The sequence below is a fragment of the Pungitius pungitius genome, chromosome 4 (genome assembly GCF_949316345.1).
Source record: "Pungitius pungitius chromosome 4, fPunPun2.1, whole genome shotgun sequence".
Classification (NCBI taxonomy): domain Eukaryota; kingdom Metazoa; phylum Chordata; class Actinopteri; order Perciformes; family Gasterosteidae; genus Pungitius; species Pungitius pungitius.
The window spans coordinates 3,389,034-3,401,656 of record NC_084903.1 but is presented as its reverse complement, the minus strand read 5'-3'; the positions used below and the strand labels follow the sequence as shown (position 1 = coordinate 3,401,656).

Sequence of the window (12,623 nt, the reverse complement as noted above, 5' to 3'; positions counted from 1 at the left end):
ATGGTGGGTGAATGATGTGAACCCACTCCCCATGTCCCTCAGCTCAGGCATTAGTGTGACATTTAAGAAGACATGTAGGAATGGGTGGAAGGGAAGGAGAGGCAGATGGATGACAGGTGGGAATAAGAGGAGATCCTTCACTGTAACACCACACAGCGATGATCAATATGTATATTATATGTAATATTCAGCGTGAGAGCAAGTTATTGTTCAATGGCACCGAGTAAGTCAGTGTTGGACAGGGTAAGGAGGGAGGGAATAAGTAAGTGAAGTAGTCATGTCCAAGATTCAGTGTTGGGAGCCTGTCATCAACGTCAATCTGATTCACAGGTGTCAAACTCAAGGCCAGCTGGGGGGTGCAGTTCGACTTTGCTATTGTGAGCATTACAGAAAGAGCTAAATTGCATTTCTATAAAATAAGCTGCTATTCCTAAATTGCGCACTCTGTGAGTGAGCACATGCGTTAGACCAGGGGGAGCCCACGCTGCGCCGTTGTTCCGTTTGGTTACCGCTACTGCTCGTAATGATTATTATTCAGGCAAACTGCAAAATAGCAGATTTGACGATGCTACAAAGTTACGGAGGCAACGTGTTGCCATTGTTATCGTCACACGGGCGACCTCTCACCTTAAAGTGTGTGACTGAATCTATGGCATCTATGAGCCTCCTGTTACAGACAGGCCCATTTGATGCTAATCTCATGCAGTTTCAGGCCCAAACCTAGCCATGTGGGATGCAGAATATGTCGTACTCTCTATGGCGCGTTTTGGATATATACTTCCGGTGTCTCTGCAATGAGGCCATTTATTGAAGGGTCATCACTGAATAGAGACACAGGACATTCAGACGATATGTATATGTACATGAACATATGGCTCTCCTCAGTATATTTACAATAATGCTGCAGTTCAACCATCAAAGGACAAAATATTTTTTCTTGTTGTTACATATTTCTGAGGGTTTTGGGTTTTTTACATTTTCGATTGTTTAGGTCTGTTACCTATTGAACTGATGCATCATGTTACTGAGATAAACAGATTCTCAGGATGAGTCGTGAAGCAGGATCTGGGTATTTTCCCAAAGAAGTCATGTGGTGAAGTTTTATTGATCATTCAACCATGGATGACAATGCTATCTCTGTCTCTCTTTGATGTGGAGGTGACCAGTGGGAGCAGATCCCACAGGAAATTCACTAAAGGATCAATCTGCATAAATGAGAGAAAAGGGAACGTTGTAACCCCAAAATCACCTGCATCAAGTGACATGTATCTGGAACTTTGTTGCAGAGAAAGTTTAGCATTTTTAGTGAATTGTTCTTGTGTCTATGAAATGAGATTCTTTGCAAACAGTCAATTCCACAAAGATCATGCTACGAGGGCAGGCGCCGTCACAGTGGAACCACTAGTGTGTTTAGGTAATCAAAGCACATTTACTGAATAACCGCTTTCAGATCAGCACTGATTGAGCCTTTTTCTTTTGTTCTGTGATCAAATCATCTTCTTTTAAAGTCTGAAGGTGTGCATTCGACAGACTGGGATTTCAAAATCCCAAATATCATTTCTCCATGGCATGTTTCAATTGTCATTTTCTCTCTAATGGTTTTCTGCCTTCTGTGTTCTTGACAACTAGTCAACCGTTATACATGGCCAAATGGGCAGCCAACCTTGAGACGGGGCAGGTAGCAGATTTAAGTGATGCGCAATTCATGGTGCTACGAGCAGCCGAGATCTATTATTTGTGAATACTGTGAGTGTGCAGGATCCCAGCTGAAAATCAATGCTAACCATACCAAGCTGTTGGAAGAGAGTTAGAAGAATAAAAAAGAAATGTTAAACGCGCTTTTACACGGTTATTTGGCGATGCAACCGATGCACTGTAACAAATTAAATCAAATGTTCTTTAGGTACAGCAATAATGCTATTTAGTATTTCTATAGTTTGTATCAGTATTTAGTGGAATCGAGTTATTCTCACCTCAATACCTAACTCACTCTTTGCATGAAAAATAAATGTTTAATAGAAAAATACACTTTTTTAGGTACATTGCAGAAGCCTAGATATACATTGCATTAGTCTATCACTATTTTTTTTAATGTTTATAAATCTTTTTTTTTTCAGTGTAAGTAGTCAAATGAGACACCTCTGCTGCTCGGGTCATAGTGACCCATGATCGCCACCATCCTCAGAACCGTCCTCCTCTGTATCACTATTGTGATCGAGGACCACTGTCATCCCTCCTCTCTGTCGCTCATGGTGTTCTATTGGAAAGCTGCTGCTCTCAGTATCAGAGTGTAATGTTGGTAGGACTCCCAAGCAACCCTTCACTATGTGTCCTCCCTCCCTGCTAGGACTGTCCCACGGGGAAATAAGAGGTCCCGTCAAAGTCAAATCAGGATCTGCATTTCGTGCACAAGTGTGGTAATGCGACAGAGAGTGTGTGTGCGCGTGTGATGACCCCCCCGTGCGTGGGATGAAATGTGCGTGTGTGAGTAAATTGGGGTCAAACATGGTGGGCGGGAGTAAGACGACTTTGTCTCACATTCTATAAGAAATAAATGGTCTAAACTTGACACTCCTGACCCCTTTTTGCCTTCACTTTCACTGCCGGCTCAAATAGCCCTGAACATCATCTATGAGGGGTGATGGTGGTGCATAGAGGAGTGTGATGCGCTGCGAGCCGCAGGGTTGGTGGTTCAAATCCCAGCAGCTCCATGTGCCATGTTGAAGTGTCCCTGAGCAAGACACCCAACCCCTGATTGCTCCCCAGGCAAAATGTAACGCATGGGTTATAATGCAATGGAAGTCGCTTTGGATAAAAGCGTCAGCTAAATGACATGTAATGTAATACACACACACACACACACACAAACACACACACACACACACACACACACACACACACACACACACACACACACACACACACACACACACACACACACACACACACAGGTAGCAGTCTTACCTCTAGTCGGATGTATTCACTCAGCTCCTTCGAGATCAGGTTCAGGATGGTGCTGCTGTGTTTGCGGGTCCGAACCAAGACCTGAACCCAGGTCCGCCGGGCCGACAGCGGAGGTGCCAGCTGGTAGTGCACGTGGCTGTGGCCATCAAATGTATACTCTGGGGCCTCTGGTGTTGGCAAAAACACACAAACACACAAACAGCGATATTATTGAGTGCAGATGGAGGTGGGTTCACTTATCTGAAATAGTCCCACACACTATGTGGTCTAGCTTGGGTTATACTTCCTTCTGAGGCACACGTTTCCCCAGGTGGATTTTGGACTAAACCGAGGACACCGATAATGTTGGAAAAGCCTTTCCTCCATCTCATCAGGTATGTCCTTCTGTCTCTGGCTCCCTCGCTGTCTCCCTTCAGAGCGACAGCGACAGAGCTGAGCAGCTCGTCAGATCCCGCTTGGAGGCAATGTCAGATCGCACATTTTGGTTCTGTCCTCTCGCTGCTGTTTATCGAGGCCACGGAGCTGCTTGTGTGGGATTTGGGTTGCGTGTGGGATGTGGCAAATAAAATCCTATTAACACTATCAATTTTACACTAATAATCGTTCCTTTATTAAGTAGATGGATGTTCTACACAGAAGAATGTGCTGTTGATTAACATCCTGGGGGAGAATATAGCTAAGCTCTTTTCTCACTGCTGTTTGTTGTTTCTTTTGGATTTTACTTTGCATCTTTTGATGATGTTTGCGTACCATCGCTGCAGCATGACTAAATGTGATCTCTCTTCTCATAAACATTTTAAGCACTATGCAGTGTTGTGGCATCTGTCCAACCTTTCAGAATTCTGGCTGTTTTTACTCCAACTTCTCTCGACGGGGGACATCCCGGCTGGGGGGCTATCGGGGGGGTTAGCGAGGGTTCACAGAACAGTGAGGGACGCTGGAAGCAATATTTTTGGAAGGAGGGCCTCTGGGTGATGATTTGACTTGCTTTAACCATCATCCTCTGAAGCTTCGTGTTCCTCTCCTGTGAACTGTAGCCCTGTGATGCTGCGTGCCCCTCTGGAAGCTGCACTTGACTGGTAGTTGCAAAGTTGACATTTGTACATGGGAGCCACATGATGGCGAGCTCTTTATTCGTTCACTACCTCCGATGAAGAAGTGCTTCATGTGCTCAGCACTGCAGCAGAACGATGACGTAATGAGGAGGTTGTTTTCCTTATGCTTCACAGAGACACAGATATGTAGCGTTTAGAGCTTCATGAAAGTCACAATGAATAAATGTATCATTGAGCTAAATATAAGAGGCATACATGCAATGCAATGCCCCGACCCCCCTCTGGCTTATTGTCTAAACCTACATTGAAGAAGCTTTCTGATTGGCTGCTGTTTGTAACCATTAACAACAGCTTATTAAAGTAAATCATTCTTAACTTTGTTTAACAGTATCATTTATATTCACGTGGCTTCTTTGCCGTCTGTGGAACTCATGATAATGATATTCCAAATGTCGAGTTTAATCAAATGTGTTATTTGGCATTCAATCAGATACTTTTTTTTTTTAAAGATAACAGAATAATAATTACCATTAATAATGAGTTGAGACACTGAGCTCACATTCTAATTGATATGGAGCATTAAGGGACCTAGATAATGGATAGAGGAGCGCTAATCGTAAAAAGATAGAGAACCACTGGACTCCCTGGATCACTTTCTATTATCTCACAGGTACATGAAACAACACACCCACCAGCAAGCAGCCGAGACGCTTGGATTTTTCCAGACATGGTTGTTTTCCAGCTGAATGCCAGCTAACATTACACTGAGTACCTTTGAGTAGTTGAGCATTAGCACAGCATAAGCCAGGGTTGTTTTTTTGGTAACAAATCAATATTTTCATGTGAACAGACCTAAAGGGGCTCTCAGTCGTACTCTCCAGGTGGCTGGGTGCTGCGGGGGGGGGGGCTCGGGCGGGTGTTCGTGTCCCCTTTGGAAGGTAAATGTTGACTTTACGCTTGTCATGCTTGATCTAAAAAATGTTTACCCCACGGTAGTTGTTGCTTACTATTTGAGCCCTTAAAGCCTGTGCTAGAACACATGAGGACATGAGAAAACAATACTTTTAAAAACAAATTTCCATGACTTTTCCAAACCTTTATTTTCTTAGCAGGTTTTTCATGACCGTAGGAAACCCTGAAGGTTCTCCACTACCCCTGCTGCCTGCTGCTGGCAGTCTGATGCAAAGTTGATACAACGCTGAAAGCTTTTCTTTTGGTTTAGAAATGTCGTCATTCATCCTCCTGGAATTAAGTGGGCCTGTGTATTGGTGACAAGCACTGACAAAGTGTCAGTATTTTACTTTTGCAGTGAGAACGGGTTGAATATAGATAAAACACAGTTAGTAAAAACACATGCCTTATTTTTTAAATGGTTTCTAAGCGCATCCACAGCACCCACTTTTTTTTTTTTTAAAGAAAGATGCATTCACATTTTCATCAGTAACTCATGTGAAGGTCCTGTCTCTGTGGTAAAGAAGGAGTGTGAAGCCCACCAAAGACTGCTGCAATCAGCAGACTGCATCTCTGGAGGACGAGTACTGTGGGAGGACCACTAAACATCCATCTTGTCCGACCCGCTGGAGGCAGGCAGACGCCTCCTCAGGCAGAGAAGCACACTAGGAGCTGCTTTCTCCAGGCTATAAGTTAGTGGGGAGGTACCAGGGGCTATGCATGCTGCTCTGACAAGTGCGTGACCTATACATGCATTCATTTACAAGCAGAGGTGTGTACCATTCATGTTGCAGAAGGATGAAACAGCAGCGCGTGATGTCTGAAGACCACCTCAATCATCTGTTACTATTTTAGTTGACGTGTTTACTCAAAGCGGGGCGGACCACACTTAACGTTTATGATGACATTCACAAAAAATTCACGTCACCTGGATTTAATTCAGCATTAAAGAATGCCGCAAATAAAAAAGGGGATTTACTTTAGAAAACAACCTGTAGGCAGTCTCATCTTATCCTCTTAAATCATCAAATGGAATCCACCATCTTGTTTGGTGGTGATACATTGCTGAAAGAAGCCTCTTAGACTGTGTAATTGTTGTATGGCCTGTAAAAAAAAAAGGGGTTCTTTGGAAGCTGTTTTAAGTGAGAAATTGACACTCCCGACCTAAATGTCAGTGCTACTAAACCAACAGCTAGAAGCAGTTCTGCTTGGACGGACGGCTGATTTGGGCTTCAGTTTGATGCCTACGCATGGCTCACCCTCTTCACAATGGTGTCCTGTGTATCCGGGGACACACTGGCAGCTGAAGGAGCCCCACTCTCCGTGGCAGCGACCCCGGTGGCCACAGGACGGATAGCCCATGTTGACGCAGCTGCCGTCGGTCGTCAGGCAGCCTGGAGAGCTGGATTGCGAGTCGGCCGGGGAGCCCAAATCATAAAGCTGAATGCGGGAGATAGGGCAGAGGAGATAGAGGGGTGAGGCACGTCGATAAGTGGAGGAGAAAGAAGAGGGACATTTGACGTCAGCAGGCCAGATGTACGGTGAATTGGACAGTGTGCGGCAAACAAACAAGTGACAGCGGAGAGAAAGGATCGAGGAGGACAGACAACAGACAGGTAGTAGTTTGGTGCCACATGTTCAGTCAGAGAAGAAGAAAGAAAAAGACATTTCAAAGCATGTAGAAGCTCAGGGTACACGGTGCTGTGGCCTTCTGTGCTGTTCCACTCTCTGACTCGCCTCCCACTGCGATGAAACCAAACACCGGACACCGCACCAAAGGCATGGAAAGCTGTAAGGACGTGAAACCTTGATGCCTCAATTTGTGTCCCTCATAAAACCACGCCATAAAAAACATTAATATCTTCAATCTCGTCCCTGTCCAGCCCGATGCTATGAGTTATGTTGGCGCTGCGAGGACGTGGGAATGCAAAGAATCATGAAAACTGACAGTGACCGCCAGGGAGTTGGTGATTGGCTGTGACCTACAGCAGAGAGGCATCTGACAGGTGGCTCACCTTTTAAAAGCCACAGCTAGTCCAGTTCGGTTTGGACCAATCATGTCGATTGCAGAGAACCCCAAAAAGCCAGATATTATAGCAATGACTGACACATCGGGGTGTTTGCAACTCACTGTGTCACTGTGGTGTGTACCTGGGTTTTTAAGTGAAAAGACTTGGATTAAAATACAAACTGATGAAAAGAGTGTCACACACCGACACGGCTTGTTTTTGCTAAGAATGTTTGCAGTTGTTGGGTTAATTTCTCAGTCAACACAGAGTGAAAGTGTGCTGCGTAGTGAGTAAAAACTACGACAGCCCCCCTTCGTAAAAGAAGCTTTCCACTAGATTTCCATTTATAACAGCATTAGTAATGTTGGACAGAGCCTGTCCACTAGGGCTGTCAAAATTGCTCAAAAATGACGTTTGAATATTCACTTTAAAAAAAAGCTTCTAGTCTATTTTATTCATGCAATATAAGGTCAGAACAGTAGAGCGTGTGTTTTGTTTTTCTTCGAATATTCGAATATTAAGTTTCACATTCGAATATCTGTTTTTAACAACTATTTGAATATAGAATATTCGTTGACAGCTCTAATGGCCAAAAAGGCTGTTCGTGGTATAAAATATAAATGCATTTGAATAAAGGTGCGTTTATATAGTTATCCGTGCTGGTTGAGGTAATAAATGTGGTTACTGAAGGTTAGTAAGAGGATGAAAAGTCCCATTTGATGAAAGTCAGTCCTTTATTCTGGTAGTTGTGGCCTGACATGGGTGTGTTTTTTCTAAAAATTCTTCCAATGTATTTCTGCAAATGAATATTATGTAATGTCCTAATTCTCCTGGCAGAATGACAACATGCTCTACATTAGCCCAGAATGTTGTAACTTTGTGTTGAGCAATTTCAATTCAAAGTGGCCAACATTCAAAATGTCATTAGCCCACCCTTGGGCTAATTGCAAACTTTTATACTTTGCCAAAACAACCCCAAAACTCGATAGCAGTTATGTTAGACTGTGAGCCGAGGGGGGAAAGACTAGAGGAATAATGACAGGACAAGGATAGAAAGTTAAAAAAAGAAGATGGCAAATGACAGCTCGATGGGAGGGATCCAGCTCCAGAATAGAAACTCTCTTAAAAAAATCAAAATATCTTGCTGTCTCTCTTCCAGCAGACAGCATTTGCTCCTGCCTTTGGCACAGTCTAGTTTGTTTCCTCCTTCTTCTAAACACACCGCACACTGTTTCCATACAGCAATGCATCACACAGAAATACGTTTAATGGAGGTGAGACACCATAATTGCCAGATGCCCACGTACTGTAAAGGTGTGCTAAATTGGCTAAATTAGCATTGTCCTTAACCGGTCTTTTTTTTGTAAGTAATGATCATTCACACATGTCAAGAATCTACGTGTTGAATTTCACAAATATACATAAACATGCTTTGGGTTTTCTTCCCGTTTTCCTTTGTGGTTTCAAGCCCTGTGTGCCTGGTGCCCCTTGTCGCGTCATTCTGTCAGAACGGCTGCTACAGGAAGGCAGGCAGGACTCAGACGCAGAGTTCCAAATAAAAAGGTTACTTTTAATAAAACCAAAACACGTGGCCAAAAACGCCGACAGGGACAGACACCACTGACATGCAACAGTAAACAATGACACAAGAGGCACCAGGCACACAGGGCTTAAATAGCCAAAGGGAGGTGCAGGTGACTGGACACAGGTGGGAACAATCATCGGCACTGCAGACAATCACAGGACAAGGCAGGAAGTGACATGAAAACTACAAAGTAAAACAGGAAGAAAACCCAAACAGTGACACATGTTTAACTACTGCAAGAAAGTTACTTTGATAAGAGAAAGTATTACGAACACTTGGACGACGCTCGGGCAATACTGCATTCAGCATTTTTTGGAAGTGTATGTCTTACTGTGATGGCCAGAATTGATATGTGAGAAGTATTTATAGTCATTTTGGAAACCCTTTTGGCAATGTTTAATCTCAATGAAAAATAAGGTTTACAATGATGATAGACGTCTAACCGGTTTATGCCCATGGTAGCAGTTTTGTAATAATAAAACAGTGAGAAGTCAAACTTTACTTTAACAGTGTTAAATTGACTGATAACATTACACAATATTTTGTATCCATACTTTTACTTGAACATTAGGGAAAACACCCATTCACCTATTCCTCCTGCAAAGATCCTTACCGTTACAGCTTAACCGTCCTATTGCTTTGTGTTTGTGTTTATTTTAGATTCTTTAAAATGATACACATATTTTAGTAATGGTCACATTTTTTTGTCTCACTCTCGCCTTTCAAAGAAGCAACCTCCTCTGTTTGAGAGACACATTAGTAAAATCACAGACAAATATGAACACCTAAACAGACACACAAAGTCTGCAGTCACTATGAAAGTCATCTACCTTTATCATTTGACAGGCAGGTAAACCTCAAAACAGTTTCAATTCAACACAATTGCACGGTTATAATAAAAAAAGATAATAAAAAAATGTATTATACAATGTCGGAGCACGTCCATCAACATTACTTATCAGTACGCCTACTGTTGCTTGCTCTGTGGAGATTTATTATCTTCATATCAGCCCACACACATTATGCAGATTTCTCTCCATGATGTATGCGGTTTGTGCACCCTGCTGCTATGTGTCGAGCTCAGGTAAGCCGCACCAACCATAGTATAAGTCTGCGTATTGCAGCAGGAGAAGCATATTTACCTTCAAATTTCCATTCTTGAGATTGAATTAGTCAGGATTTAAAGCTCTTCTGAATAGTTAACCAGGGGTGTTCAATTAAGAGCCAAAAATGGCTAACTTGTGCGATAATGTAGTTCCATATATTGTATATTAAAGTTGACTTACAGTTGTATTAACGTCTGTATGAAGTCAACAGTATTAAATCAATTAAGAAAGTTCAATCGGATAATACCTCAATACTTATTGTCCGTTTTTAAATTAAACTGGATGAATTATAAATAATACAGTGATGACACCGTACAGAAGTACAATAACACCTGGATATGAAAACTAGTTTAAAAAAACACAAGCTTTTGTTCTTGATCTGATCAACACATGATTTATATAGCGTTGGTCCCTGTCCATGTGATCTTGTGCCGATTGGAGGGTCACAGACCACAATACAGAGCAGATGAACATGATTCAGACTACAGCGTCTATATTTGTCATTGTTGAACATTTTGTAAAAACAATTTAAATGACACCAAATTTAATTCGGATTAGTCCAACGGCAAAATACAAGGTGCATGAACCCTACTTCCAAAATTCCAGAGGCGCGTAAACAGTGTTTACATGCGTTTACCCCCCACTACAAAGATCAGACCTGGGACTTACGCTTAAATGAACACTGACCAGGGCTGACCATGTTTCCTCATTTACTCTAAACAGGATCATTGATTATAAAAGATCATTAGCAACACTAGCTTCTACAGTAGCAGCAGTTTTACTTTTTAATAACCAATTTGAAATAGTCACTGCCCCGGAGCTCAAAGCAGCAAAAAGACCTGCTCCCCGCCCACTCCTTTGATTTGCAATGAGAGGTGGAAATATTCTGTGATCAGGTTACAAGCATAAATGAACGCAGTGCATATTGCATACACGTTGTAATTTTAGTCTTAATCAAAAATATGAATCCAAGCAAAAAGGGGGAGTAACAAAGGTAGCATTGCCTCTAAATTGCGATGAGAAGGGACATCAAATACTGAATTTCTGTTTTAGAGATCTTAGATTATCAGGAAACCCACATCTCACACTGTGAGCTTTTTTTATAGGTTTATATCAGGCAAGCGTCATTTTGGGATTATAAGAAACCAACGTTCAAAGGCTATGCATCTGAGGCCTGTGGTTTCAAACCGACGGATTCAGGTCCATTTGGGGTCGGGCTGACATTGTCATGGTTGAGTATGGAGTCTTTGACTGTTTGACTCCAACAGATAAGCGGAGGGTTACTTGAAAGTCTCGACTTGAAGTCGAGATGGGGCGGGAGTGGAGAGGTTTTTATTGCGCTTTGCTCTTACATGGCGTGACGTTGTGTCCGGCTCGCGTTACCTTGCTGTCCACGATGAGGTTGCGGATGCAGCCGGTGAAGTGTTTGTGCTGAAGCTGAGGGTAGATGTAGGGAATGTCCTCGTTCACGCCGCCCAGCTGGAGCACCTGGCTCATGTTCAGGTGTCTGACACGCAAAAGCACAGATTACAAACCGTTCACCAAATGCTGCCAAACCTCGGCCATGTGGCTACAACTGCAGGGATTACTCCAAAAGCGATATCATGGAGACACACTGGAACCAAATGAAATGTTGCTTGTGTAGCCATTACCTTAGCTTTAAAGCACTTTCATTAGGAATGAAGATCAATTGAAATTCTATGGGCCTGTTTTTCTGGCACCTTGTAAAGTAGCGGGTCCACTTGAAAGCCCATGAAATGCCCTTGAACTCATCCCCATCGCCGCACACAGGCCCAGCATAGGGGTGAGTGTATGTGTGCGTACCGGTCGCCGTTGGGTGTAACTCCCGTCACTTCACAGGAGGAGTGGTCCTCGCTGGTCACCCAGCTGCCGAGGCCTTCCATTTCCTTCACGGCCGCCCCAGAGCAGCGATCCAGGGTGAAACGCACTTCCTGTGGAGAGCGCACAGTCAAGGACATTCTGTATGCAGACCAAATACATGAATACAGAGTCCTGCTATAATGAGTGCACCCTGTATCGCTGTCAAGTGCTTTTACCGTCACAACTCACGTCTCTTTACGTTTGTGTAAGGGTTATGATACTGCCCATACACAATTGGCCCAAACATCATCGCAATTACTCTTAGAATTCAGTTTAAACGTGGTCTAAAAATATCACGTCTGAGATAAAAGCTTTTTCCACAGCACAAACGAGGAGAACATGTTATTGTGCCAAGAAGAGAATTCTCTGTTGCAATATTAATGTTGGATATTCAAGACATACATTTCAGGCCACAATATTTCTCACCTCATTCAGATGAAAATCACCTGTTGGCAAGGAGCATTTTTTACAATATTTGATCATGAGCATAGTCAACACAGCCAAATAAGTCTGCCTGACATTTGAAACACATGCAGAACACTTCAATACAAAAACACAACTACTGACCGACGGTTTCCTCCCGTCGACAACCAGCTCACGTCCGTCCTGATTGTCACCACATTATAATATTATGCACTTGGACTAGAGTATGACATTGTAGTAATTTCCCAAAAAACATGTTTTGTTAGGTCACAAGGACCTTCAACCTTCAAATCCCAATCAGTTCATCCTTCGCTCCAGTTCAGACGTTTAGGACTACAGAGGCTTTAGAAATCCGCCTTTCGGGAAGTCTTCATAAAAACCACTTCAACTGTTTCAAATGTTATTTATTGATGTAGGAGACAAGACAGTAAAGGGAGATGGCCTAGAGAATATTAAACACAAGGTGATGCTACACACTGTCGGGAACAACTAGGGATGATCCTCCGAACGGCGACTCGCTTAAAGACCCAGAAACGGCTGCATGAAACAGGACTGGACTACTGAACTCAACAATTCATCAAACAAGCCTAAATATATTCAAAGAAAACCTCACTCAGGTCTTCCAATCTTAAAAGTAAAATGACAGAGG

At 42.9% G+C, this 12,623-nt stretch overlaps 1 protein-coding gene across 1 annotated transcript in view; it reads right to left on the bottom strand.

Moving 5' to 3' along the window:
• Nucleotides 1–12,623, bottom strand: part of si:ch211-186j3.6 (neural-cadherin) — a 199,009-nt gene that overhangs the window by 27,495 nt on the left and 158,891 nt on the right. The window contains exons 29-32 of the mRNA XM_037490285.2: nt 11,495–11,622; nt 11,054–11,177; nt 6,230–6,410; nt 2,965–3,131 (exon numbers count right to left, since the gene is read on the bottom strand). Coding sequence (XP_037346182.2) covers nt 2,965–3,131; nt 6,230–6,410; nt 11,054–11,177; nt 11,495–11,622 — 600 coding nt within the window. The remainder of the gene's footprint in view (nt 1–2,964; nt 3,132–6,229; nt 6,411–11,053; nt 11,178–11,494; nt 11,623–12,623) is intronic.